Consider the following 12,427-nt stretch of genomic DNA (forward strand, 5'->3'; position numbering starts at 1 on the left):
TATAGGCAGTCAGTCTCAACTTTTTGATCATAAATGACAAAAATGGCACATTAGGTAGGAATGCTTAATAGATCACAAAATGTCCACTCGCTCAAACACCATTGACAGTTTAGTTCAAGACACCAAGAGGTGGTGTTCCCACTCAACACAGGGCCCCTGCTCTGTTTATCTTGTGTCCCCACCATGCCCTGCATCTAGTGGGCAGGAGTGGGGAGGACACCCATGATGCCCCGGACAGGATGGGCATGGATCCCACTCATGATCCATTGGCAGGATTAAGTCATTCCATCCCACTTATCCAGGCGGGAGCCCAGCTCTGTGCCCAGAAGAAAACAGAGCAGACTTGGGCAAAATAAAATTGTCTTTTGCATAGTGGGAAATTGATTAAATCATCCATGACAGAAAGTTCACTGGAGAAAGCAGAAAAGACAAAGTGTCCCTCACAGAGAAAAGTAATACACGAAAGTGCTGAGACAGTATTGGTTAGGGGGGTACTGAGAGAGTACTGGTTAGGGGGGTACTGAGACAGTACTGGTTGGGGGGTTGCTGAGACAGTACTGGTTAGGGGGCTGCTGAGACAGTACTGGTTGGGGGGTTGCTGTGACAGTACTGGATGGAGAGAGGCTGCTGTCACAGTTTGGAAGTGGGGTGAGGGACCCTCTCACCTTGGGAGTCAGGAAAGACTCCAGGGAGGCGAGATGGAACCCACTGACATGAGAAGTGACATTTGAGCTCCCTGAAGGAGAGGTGTCCTGAGGCTCCTGGCAGAGATCGCATTGCTTGTCAAGACCAGGGGGTAGAGGCTACAGCGTCAGCTGCTGGCTGAGAAGGAATGCTGCCCAGCCTGGCCTGCTGGTCTCCAGGGGCAGCTTCTGTAATGTTGGCAGGGCAGCTGGTCTTGAAGGATTAATAGAAAAAAACCCGATTAAAAGCTAAGGAGGCACTGGGGCTCCTTCTCTCTTGTCATTGAACGAGAATGAGACAACATTGTTCCAGCCTACCTGATTCTGCATAGATTGTGGGCTAGCCTGGCCACCTCACTCTCTGCATAGTCTTAGACACATACCTGAGGCCTGCAGAGGTGTCAGTGTCAGCAGCCCGTGGTACACTGGGTCAGACGCTGTCTGTCTTTGAACAGAGCATGCCAATCCTGCCACACGCCTCTCCTGCACTGCAGCGAAGTGCGCAGCTGGGCACAGCTGTGGAAGGTAGGGCGCTCTGGCTTCTGGCTCGTCCTGGCTCATCACTCGCTTGTTCCACGCCCCCACACTGTTAGCTAAAGTTTCCCCTGAATTATAAATGAGCAAAGACCAATTATCTGTGTACTCGTGGGGATGCAGAAGACAGAAAGAGGTCCGCAGATGTGGTACCTGCACTTAGGAAGGGGCCGGGGGGATTGCTTTTCAACACTGAGTCTGCCAGTGGTCTATTTTTCTGTTAACCATGAATTTGGCTTCAGGAGCAACAAGATTTAATTATGTACCCATTCACCAGTGGGTCTCACTTTTCACATCTCCTCAGCCCACAGGAAGCAGCCCGACCAAGCACTGCTTTCCCCAGCGCCAGAGAACGCGGTGGGTAGCGACTATTGCGCATGCTCTGTTCACACGGCCACACAATTCATTCAATTCATTATGGCTGACGGTTATTTGTCACATCTTCCTGCTCTGACTGTGTTGGACTGGACACATCTGTCTTTCTGACACCTTCCCAGTAGCTGGAGCAGGATGTGGTGGTGTGTTGATTTTTCTCTGTGAGTACAGACCTGCCCAGGCTTTGCAAACCCATTGCTGGAAAGTTCCGTTTTCCTCCTCCAGTGTGACTTTATGTGCTTTGGATGATGAGCAACTCTTGAGCGGTGTCTTAGGTGACCTGCTGTTCTGTCTTGTATTACTAAAAGGCCCCTCAGAAAGACTCCTGAGCTAGCCTGGCTGCTCTTCCACCCTCCTGAAAAGCGGGGAAATGCTCACAGCTGGCACCAAGTCCTGAACAGGGAGAACACTTGCCTCGATGTCCGCTCTCTATAGCCTTCCCTGAGAGCCACCTCCTCAAAGACAGGAGCCTTCTGCTCAGCTGCAAACAGTGGCTGCTGTTCCTGACCTCGCTAGTAGGACCTCAGGACCAAGCGCGGGATCTTATCAGTGGGCCGGACTTCCCCTCCTTCCTGCCAAGTCTAGGAAATTAGATTTGACCTCTGCTCTCATCACTTCAGAATCATTCTCGGACTAAAGACTTGCCGCCTTTGTAGTCAGGACATCTATTACCACCCTGATTAACAGCCATGCTCCCGTGGGCGGTTCCTGAAGACAGATGTGATTCCTGTGATTCTTCAGCCCCATGTTGAGTGCAGATGTCTTTAAATGGAGAAAAAAATTATCTTTCACTAGTGTGCATCAGTGTTGGAAGGCTCTGGAGAGCATTAACAGTTTCTCAGTGAGATGCCTCGTACCAAACCTCCTTACGGGACCCTTCCAGGTCCAAAGGGGAAAGGTCAGAGGGAAAAAAAAACGTCAAAGTAAATCCAGTTTTCAGCTAGCACAGATTCAGAAATGTAATGGTTTGCTTGTCTCAGTACATGAGTGCTAGGTACTTCTCAGGCTCAGCAAAAGAGGGAGAGGAAGCATGGAAGAAAACCGCTTCCTCTTAAGACTTAGAGAAGGCACTGGCTTCTCCGCGTCTGGAATTATCCTGCAGGGATCCTGCTGTTTGTTCAGAATCCTGGCCTTTTTTCTAGCCTTGAAGTAGTGTCACGGATCACTTACACAAAGCTAGCATATTTCTGCAAAACATCGATCCAGGTCAGTCGTCAAATCCACGCTCTGAGTCCGTTTATTGTCTGCACAGCTGTGGAGAGGTCAATGTAATATATGACCCTGTAATGAGCGGATTTGTGTTGTATTGTTCACCAAAACCCTCTCCCAAGACCAAGTCAGGGGAGCAAGTGTTTGGTACATGATTGTGAAATGAACACGGAAGATTCTCAGGGAACTAAAATGTAAAGGTTACAGAAAAGTACATGAGTGGTCGTTCTGAAAGGATGTGGGAAGCATCCTAGGAGGAGAAATAAGAGCCCAAGGGCAGATGGGAAGGCAGGTGATAGCAAGAAGGATGGCCATGGTGTCCACAAGGGGCCTGATAATGGTCTCTGAGCTGCAGGATCTTGTCTCTCTCTCTCTCTCTCTCTCTCTCTCTCTCTCTCTCTCTCTCTCTCTCTCTCTCTCTCTCTGTGTGTGTGTGTGTGTGTGTGTCTGTCTGTCTGTCTCTCTTTCTCTCTGTGTCTCTCTCACTCTTCTCTCTCTCTGTGTGTCTGTCTGTCCGTCTCTCTCATTTTCTCTCTCATTTTAGTTGTGTGTATGTGTATGCATGTGGCTATGTCATGTACCCGTACATCTGTGTGTGAATGGCACTGTGTGTGCCATTGTATGCATGTGGAGGTTCAAAGACAACCCTGGGTTTTGGGTCCTTGCCTTCCCACCTTGTCCAAGCAAGGGTCTCCTTGCTACTTTTCTGCCATGTACACAAGGCTAGCTGCCTCACAGGCTTCCAGGGAGTCTTCTGGCCCCCACCTCTTCCTTTCTTTTAGGAGTCCTGGGACTACAGACACCTTTGCTATGCATCTTACTTTTATGTCACTTTGGGGGATTCAAACTCAGGTTCTCATGCTTGTATGGCAAGTGTTTTAGCCACTGAGCCATCTCCCCAGCTCCCAATCTCCGGGCTTTGATGGTGGATGGGGTGTCAGCGGGAAGGAGGAGGGTAAATAGGAAAGCAATAGGAAAGTGGGCCATAATCAGTGTGCCCAGGTAGATGTGTAGGTGTTCCGGGGAACACTTGTGGGAGGTTGACCAGAAGGCCCAGTGCTTGCTCAGTTCAGTACCCATAACCAACCTCTCCGGCTAAAGAATGCTGCCATGATCTAAGATAAATTGTGGTCTAATCAAAGACAGGGAAGCCCCAGGGTTTGTCTGTAGGTTCCCCAGGCCAAAGTCCTTCCTCTGCATCTAGGAAGGAAAGGTACTACAGAATCACAATACAGTCCTAGGCTTGGTGATACAGTGCATAGGCAACAGGACTCAGAGAGACCTTGAGTGGCAGCTGTCTATAGACACCTCTTGATCTCATCCACAGCCTGAGGCAGTGCCAGTCATGCTAGATAGAAAAGAGTAGAACCAAGAAGACCCATGGCAAAATTGTTGCAGGGGATAGGTGTATGGGTGTATTTCTTACTTTTCTCACTCCTGTGAACGAATACTTGACAAGAATCAGCAAAAGAGAGACAGGACCTATGTCAGCTCACACTTTGGGGGTACAGCCCCATATGACACATTGGGCCTGGAAGCAGAAGTTGCGTGAGGTGGGGCAGTGGAGTGTGCTCCGTTCTGGGTGGACCAGAAAGCAGATAAGAGGGAATGCTGGCACTGACCTGGCTCATAGCTAGGGATTCCAATGCTGTGAGAAAACACCATGGCCTAAAGCAGCTTAGGGGGGAAAGGGTTTAATTCATCTCACAGCCCGTGGTCCATCATCCAGGATAATATTGGCAGGCACTCAAGGCAGGAACCTGGAGAAAGAAACTGATACCGCGACCATGGAGGAGCGCTGCCAACTGGTTTACTCAGCCTGCTTTCTTATAGCACCGAGGACCACCAACCCAGGGGTGGCACTGCCCACAATGAGCTGGCTGGGCCCTCCCGCATCAACATCAATCAAGACAATGCACCACAGGCTTGTCTATAGCCAATATGGTGGAAGCATGTTCTCAATTGATGTTCCTTCTTCCAAAATGGACGCTAGCAATCAAATTCACATAAAACTAGCCAGCGCTTTCCAAAGCGGTTGCACACGTTTGCATTCCCACCAGCAATGGATGAGTGTACCCCTTACTCCACATCCTCTCCAGCAAAGGCTGTCATTGGTGTTTTTGATTTTAGCCATTCTGACAGGTGTAAGATGGTATCTTAACGTTGTTTTGATTTGCATTTCCCTGATTGCTAAGGAGGTTGAGCATGCCCTTAAGTGTCTTTTGGCCATTCGAACTTCTTCTGTTGAGAATTCTCTGTTGAGTTCAGTGCCCCATTTTTTAATTGGGTTCATTAGCATTTTAAAGTCTAGTCTCTTGAGTTCCTTATATATTTTGGAGATCAGACCTTTGTCTGTTGTGGGGTTGGTGAAGATCTTCTCCCAGTCAGTAGGCTGCCTTTTTGTCTTAGTGACAGTGTCCTTTGCTTTACAGAAGCTGCTCAGCTTCAGGAGGTCCCATTTATTCAATGTTGCCCTTAATGTCTGTGCTGCTGGGGCTATACGTAGGAAGCGGTCTCCTGTGCCCAAATGTTGTAGAGTACTTCCCACTTTGGAGGTTTCTCAGGAAATTTGGGATCCACCTACCCCAGGACCCAGCAATCCCACTCTTGGGAATTTACCCAAGAGATGCCCAATCATATTACAAAGGCATCTGTTCAACTATGTTTATAGCAGCATTATTTGTAATAGCCAGAACCTGGAAACAACCTAGATGCCCTTCAGTGGAAGAATGGTTGAAGAAAGTGTGGAATATATACATGCTAGAATACTACTCAGCGGTAAAACACAATGACATCTTGAATTTTGCATGCAAATGGAGGGAAATAGAAAACACCATCCTGAGTGAGGTAACCCAGGCCCAAAAAGATGAACATGGGATGTACTCACTCATAATTGGGTTCTAGCCATAAATAAAGGACATCGAGCCTATAATTCGTAAAAATCCTAGAGAAGCCATATAAGAAGGTGAACCCAAAGAGAAACATATAGTTATCCTCCTGGATACTGGAAGTAGACAAGATTGCCGGACAAAAAATGGGAACATAGGGGTGGGGTGGGATGGGGGGAGGGGGGATGGGGCGAGAAAAGTGTGAAGTGGAGGATGGGAAGAGCTTGGGGGAATAGGATGTTTGGGATATAGGAAGGGTGGATATGGGAACAAGGAATTATATATCTTACTTAAGGGAGCCATTCTAGGAAAAAGAATAAAAAGAAAAAAAAAGAAAATTAAAAAAAAAAAAACTAGCCAGCGCACTGGCTTTCTCCACCACTCCCCAGTCAGTCTGAGGCCCCAGCCTCTAGATGGAGCCACCCACATTCAGGGTGTGTCTTCCTTCCCTTCTCTCTGGAAATCCTTCCCAGAGGTGCATCTCCTGGGTGATTCTAAATTCAGTCATGTGGGCAATACAGATTAGCCACACCGTTAGTAGTGTGAGTTAACCAAAGATTCAGCAGGGAGGGCAGGGAGAAGGGCCAGCAGGAGAGGCATCCTCCTAAGGAATCAGAAGAACCCAGCACTGGGAACAAAGGAAGCAGTGAGGTAACATTGTCTTCCTCTGAGAGCAGATATAGACAAACCCTCCAGGATTGTTGGAGGTAATGTGACAGATTAGCCATTCTGCAAAGTTCAAAACTGAAGGCCCCAACACATGGTCCCCTGCCATCTCCAGAGGACCCAGAGAGGGCCCAGTATCGCTTGGTCCCATAGTGGGCAGAGGCCCATTTTACTAACGCTTAGCTCTCAGATCACGAGCCCCAGTTACCAATACCCGGCTATAGCAGACCCGAGGCCACACCCCAGCAGACAGAGCCCTGGACAGAGGGTCTGGAAAACTAAGCTGAACCAGAATTTCTGTTTGTGAGGGACAAAAGCTCTTCCAAAACTTCCCTCCCTGCACAGCACGGCACAGAGCAGCTGCTTTCCTATGCCCCTTGCTTCTTGCTGAGCGGCCAATGGTAGAATTCACCCGTCACAGGGTCACCCGGCCATGCTGTGGACTTCTAACACTAAAGATTCCTCCAAGGTCAGCTAGGGGTGCCTGTGCCAAGTAGGCAGCACCAGATGAGGGCTGAGTTTCACTGGCTCATGGTCCCTTTCTCTGTTCACTCCTTACAGCCTCAAGCCCCTCTCCAGAGGTGCAGGACACCAGGCGACCAAGCAGCAGAAACCCTTCTACCTGGACTGTGGAGGACGTGGTTCGGTTTGTGAAAGACGCTGACCCTCATGCTCTGGGGCCTCACGTGGACCTCTTCAGAAAGCATGTATGGAAGTACCGGGTCTGGAGGAGGGCCAGGGAATGGGGTGCATGGAAGGAGAGAGGAGTTCAGGATCCCCCAAATGCTGGCTATCAGTCTTGAGTGAGCCAGAGATGAGAGACAAAGGCAAGCATAGGCTTGTCAGAGCCGAGCAACCATCAGTTTTGTGTTTTTAAGGGATATTTTTCTCTTCTGTTCTCTCTCTTGGGCCTTGACTGCTTTTCTGCCCACACATCCATCCATCCACCCATCCATCCACTTATCCATCCATCTATCCATCCATCCATCCACCCACCCTCCATCTACCCATCCATCTATCCATATATTCATCCACCCACCCACTTACCCACTCACCCTCACCCATCCATCCATCCACCCATCCATCATCTACCCACCCATCCACCCACCCAACCTGCATGCATCCGACAGTCATCTGTAGCATACCTGCAATACTCCAGGTAAACTGTGATCCAGCCTGTTCTTACTGCTTAGAGCAGTGGTTCTCAACCTTCCTACTGCTGTGACCCTTTAATACAGTTGTGACCCCAACCATAATATTATTTATTATGGCTCATAATATTTTTCATTCGTAACTGTAATTTTGCTACTGTTATGAATCATAATGTAAATACCTGTGTTTTCCAGTCGTCTTAGGCAACCCCTGTGGAAGGGTCATTTGACCCCACAAGTTGAGAACAACTGGCTTAGAGGGTTAAATGAGAAAATACACATAAATATGCTACATGAGGCCTCACTCATATAGATAACATTCATACAAATGTTGAAATCATTTAGCTACTTCTGAAATAAAGATGCTAGTGGGGGAAAAGGTAGGAATTAATAACGTTACTTGCTCAGCTTACTGTATTAATGTTGGATTGATGGTATAACAAATTGTACAAATTCAGGGCCTTAAGACAATGGACTTTGCCTGTCTTCATTTCTGCGGGTCAGGTAGGAGCCTCACCAGGGTTTCCACAGGCTGAGATCCAGGTGTTTGCAGGGATACAGTTTTGTATTTTAAGAGCAATCTACATGCTCTTCCCAGCTTCGTGATCCTCTTTAAAGCCAGGAGCATCAATCAGGGTCCCTTCAGGCTAACCTGCCTGTGGATGGATTTAGATGGATGACAAAAACTATCATCCATGGGATAGCAGGAATGTAGGTGGGGTTATTTCAGATTCCTTCCGTCGGGAGCAGTCGGGACTCTGAAAACTACAAGGGAGCAGATGACTTCCGGGAGGGACAGGAAGAGGAGGGCATCACTGTCTGCTTTAGTTGTTCCCAGCGGCTCTGCCAGAACCAGAAGCAGTGCTCTCTCACCGACTCCCCTGCCCTTAAGCTGCCCGCTTAGCACAGCTTGACCGTAGCTGCCACTTGGCTGCTCTAACCGGGTTTTCTTTTCCCGACCCCGTCCCCCAGGAGATTGACGGCCATGCCTTGCTGTTGCTGAGGAGTGACATGGTCATGAAATACCTGGGGCTGAAGCTGGGACCCGCTCTCAAACTCTGCTACCACATCGAGAAGCTGAAGCAAGCTAAGTTCTGAAACCTCAGCATTACCTTCTGCCTGACCAGCACTCAGCCAATGTCACAACGTCTTCTCAAAAGCAAGACCCACAGAGACTTCGCCTTTTTATGAAATGTGTGCATCTTTGCCTTTTCTAACATTCCAGGTGGCCCCTTTCAAAGGCTCAACTGTATTATTGATTTGCCAGAAAAAAAAAATCACAAAAAGCCTATTACATTTAGTGTCCCTGACATGCTGGTCACTCTTTATAGGTGCTATTTGTATCGTGACAGAGTGGATAACTGAACTCCCCAAGGAGTACCCCCGAGGGGGCCCTCAAAGTGTGAGAAGGACCTTGTCCTTGCAGGTGCTGTGGTGTGGCCCACGGCAGGAGCAGCCTCTCCCTGTTCCGGGAACCCAGCAGCATGAGCCTCACTGGAGTCAGCTCTGGGGTGACGACTGCCTCCCGAGATGACTGCCTCACCTTGCACTATCTGGAAAGCTTGAAGTTTTCTGCTTGCTCAAAGAGAAGCGAGGAAAAGATATTTTCTAGTCCTAGCTACTGAAGTCCTTCATTGCTCCACCAGAGGGCAGACTACTAATGACATTTCAGCAGGCAGACGGTGGTAGCCTGCCGGTTTAGACTCAATGGCTGGGTTAGGGCTTCTATAATCAAGACCTGGTCTGCACAGGGAAAGGGGACCAATTCCACAGTCAGCACCCCAGATTGCCACTTGAGAGGAAGTGTGATCTGGAGGGGATCCAGATTCACTACTGACTGACTGGCGAGGTAAGAATTTGGACACGAATGTCTACCTACACAAAGATTTGGAGGCCCCTTCCTTCCCAGACTCTTGCTGTGGGCTGAGATGGTGGCTTGCAGAAGAATCTCAGTGACATTTTGCTATGGGTATTTCTTGAAGAAAAAGAAGGGAAAGAAAAACTGTCTCAAGAACGCGTGAAATAGGAGAGGGCTGATTTCGGGTTACGTGGCTACATTCTGTAGTTGAGTCTGTGGCTAATTTTTCTAGACTTCAACAAATACACAGATGTGTTTTTATTGGGCTTAATTCAATTTACAAATAAGTTTTCACTTCTTCACTGTGAAATAATGAGAAAAAAAATTGATTTTCTACCCTTTGCAGCTGTGTCCAGAGAGGGACAGAGCCATGGTTTACTGGGCAGAAGGGTGACCTCTTTGCTGCTATTCTTTGTCAAGTCCTTTCTTTTTCTTTTGTTTATTTAGACTAGAGAACTCCTGGGCGCATTCTCTTCCTTAAAGGTGGATCTGGGGAGGGTGGGGGTCAAGAGTAACTTGGGGACTGCCATGGCCACAGTGTGAACTGGAAAATGCATCTCTCCGTGGGTTGCAGCCTAAGCGAGGTCTCAGCTGGCAAGGGACCTGGAAGGGTTTTGAGCCCTCAGCTCTCAGCCCGATGTCCTGCTCCAGAACAAGATAGGTGTGGCCTCTTGGATGGAGCCACCTACTGTACGGATCAGCTAGCATGTAGGCGAAGACCACAGGAAAGATCCATGCTGTGCTACGGGGCCCACTTTGATGGCCCCTGTTTGAGGAAGTGTGGAAGGTCACTGCAAGATCTTTGCTACATATACAGCGGTGGTTGGACCTCAATTATGACAGAGAAGGCGAAGAATGTCCCAGAACTTACCACTGAGTGGAAACTTGATCGGGTTTCGGAGGCGCTGGATGTCAGTTATTTTTAGTATGTGATAAAATGACCTTGAATCAGACCTTGGGGAGAATCTTTAAGGTGTCAGAAGCAATGAGCAGACTGCCTTGCGAACCGATCACTGGTGCTAGGTGCTTGCCGCTGCTCTGACGTTAGGTCCTTGTCTCAGAGAGCGACAGATAATTCCTATCAACAGAATTGCTGGTGTGAAAGCAGGGAGATCCGGGGGTGAAATCGCTCAGCTCAACGGTTTGTGCCCTGTCTCTGTAGACTCCTGGTACCTCTTCCAGGGACACGCAAGCTTCCCAAATGTCCTGCTTACCCTTACCAGTGGCTTCCTGTTGTCCCCAAGCTAACATATGCCCAAACAAGTCAAAGAAACCTCAAGGAGCTTTTGAAGGACCTGGTTCAAGTCTACCTGCGGACTGGAGCTGTGTCCCCATACAGGGACTCCCAGTCAGGTGCTGTCTTAGTTCACACGAAGCCTTAAATTAGCTCGACTGCAGAATCCCAGGCATTTAAGGTTTGGCCAAAATTTTTAAAAATTAAGAAACCAAGAAGCAATTTCATTATTCTTGGCGTGAAGGCTGCAATGCTGCAGAAGAACCAGTGGAACCAATTCTTCTTGCCTGTTTTTGCATGGAATCTAATTAGCTGACCACATCATTGTAGCGATGCTGCAATTGTAATTAATTTTCATCCCTCTCCGAAACCTTGTCAAACAGGGCAGCTAAATAGCTTCTCAAATGTAAAACATGCCAGGCCATTTCCTCTAAACAGACCTTAAAGGTCAGGCCATGATGGTTACTCTGGCCCAGGCGGGAAGGACTTGAACTCGCATTTGACAGATATCACACTTGCTGTCCCATCTGCATAGCTTTGCTTCAGGTTGTGGTGAATAATGGTCAAATTTTGCATAATTCCAAATTAAAGAATGTGCATGCTCCAAACATTTCCAATTACATTTGTCTGTTAGCACTTGGAGAAAAAAAAAAATCAAGAGATACTTCTGTTGCCTAAAGCATCTTAAATGTTTTATGAAACACATTATTCCCTTTGTGGAGATTTTTCGATAAAAGACGTGTGTGTGTGTGTATGTGTGTGTGTGTGTGTGTGTGTGTGTGTGTGTGTACGCACGCGCGTGCGCACATCTCTTGATACTGGAGTTGGAAAGTCTAAGGAAATGGTTGGCAGTGTCCCATGTTCTCAAATATCTTTCCAGCTTTGTCATGTGGAGACGAAGCCCAGTTTAGTCCTCCTGGCTGTTACTAGGTGTTTCCTCTTACTGTAGCGGGGCCTGTCCTGTGGACAGCTAGATGACCAGAACACTTCTGGTTTCTGGACTTGTTCCTCTCACGTGGCTGACATGACATGCCAACCCCGAGGGCCTGGATGCCTGAGGAAAGGGCACCCTGGGGAGCTGCAGGCAGAGAGCAGCTGCCTAAGGTCTCAATCATGTCTACCAGGAAAGGCACGGGCCTGTTCTCTCTTTTCAACAGAAGTGTCAATGTTTTTTCTCTTTCAGTAGAAATAAAGGAGCAGAGGACTCCTCAGATAAAACTGTGTTCAAATTAATAACTTGGGAAGGGATGCTGGGCTGAGAGTTTGAGAAGCAACCAGAACACACAAAAGTAAATGTTTGGTGGGAAAATATCAAAAGTCGTGACAACCCTGCCCGTCACAGGGCCAGAACCTGTTTTCATATCTGCATGCTGTTACAGAATATTTCTTTTATTTATTTATTTATTTATTTATTTATTCATTCATTCATTCATTCATTCATTCATTTATTTATTATGTATACAATATTCTGTCTGTCTGTATGCCTGCAGGCCAGAAAGAGGGCACCAGACCTCATTACAGATGGTTGTGAGCCACCATGTGGTTGCGGTAATTGAACTCAGGACCTTTGGAAGAACAGACAATGCTCTTAACCACTGAGCCATCTCTCCAGCCCCAGAATACTTCTTAACATTGAAACTGTTTAAATTTTAAAAAAAAGATTCTTTTAGGAAAGTTTCGTTGGATCTTTGAAGAAAATTGGAAACACCCAATATTCTATTAGAACATGGTCATCATCAGAAAGTCCTGAAGGACATTCTGCTCTCTCCCTGGGGAACAGAGAGGTCTTCCTACACATAAGCTATGGGATGTGTGCTCTTACGCTTCCC

General features: G+C 47.8%; 1 protein-coding gene across 4 annotated transcripts in view; it reads left to right on the plus strand.

Annotated features, from left to right (window-relative positions):
* The window catches only part of Scml4 (Scm polycomb group protein like 4), a 42,355-nt gene extending 31,078 nt beyond the window's left edge, over positions 1 to 11,277 (plus strand). For all 4 annotated transcript variants that reach the window (XM_038340529.1, XM_038340532.1, XM_038340530.1 and 1 more), the window contains 2 exons: positions 6,917 to 7,062; positions 8,479 to 11,277. In XM_038340529.1, the coding sequence (XP_038196457.1) occupies positions 6,917 to 7,062; positions 8,479 to 8,604 (272 nt within the window). In that variant the 3' untranslated portion in view covers positions 8,605 to 11,277. The remainder of the gene's footprint in view (positions 1 to 6,916; positions 7,063 to 8,478) is intronic.
* The last annotated feature ends 1,150 nt before the right edge of the window (positions 11,278 to 12,427 follow it).

The sequence above is a fragment of the Arvicola amphibius genome, chromosome 8, assembly GCF_903992535.2.
Source record: "Arvicola amphibius chromosome 8, mArvAmp1.2, whole genome shotgun sequence".
NCBI lineage: Eukaryota > Metazoa > Chordata > Mammalia > Rodentia > Cricetidae > Arvicola > Arvicola amphibius.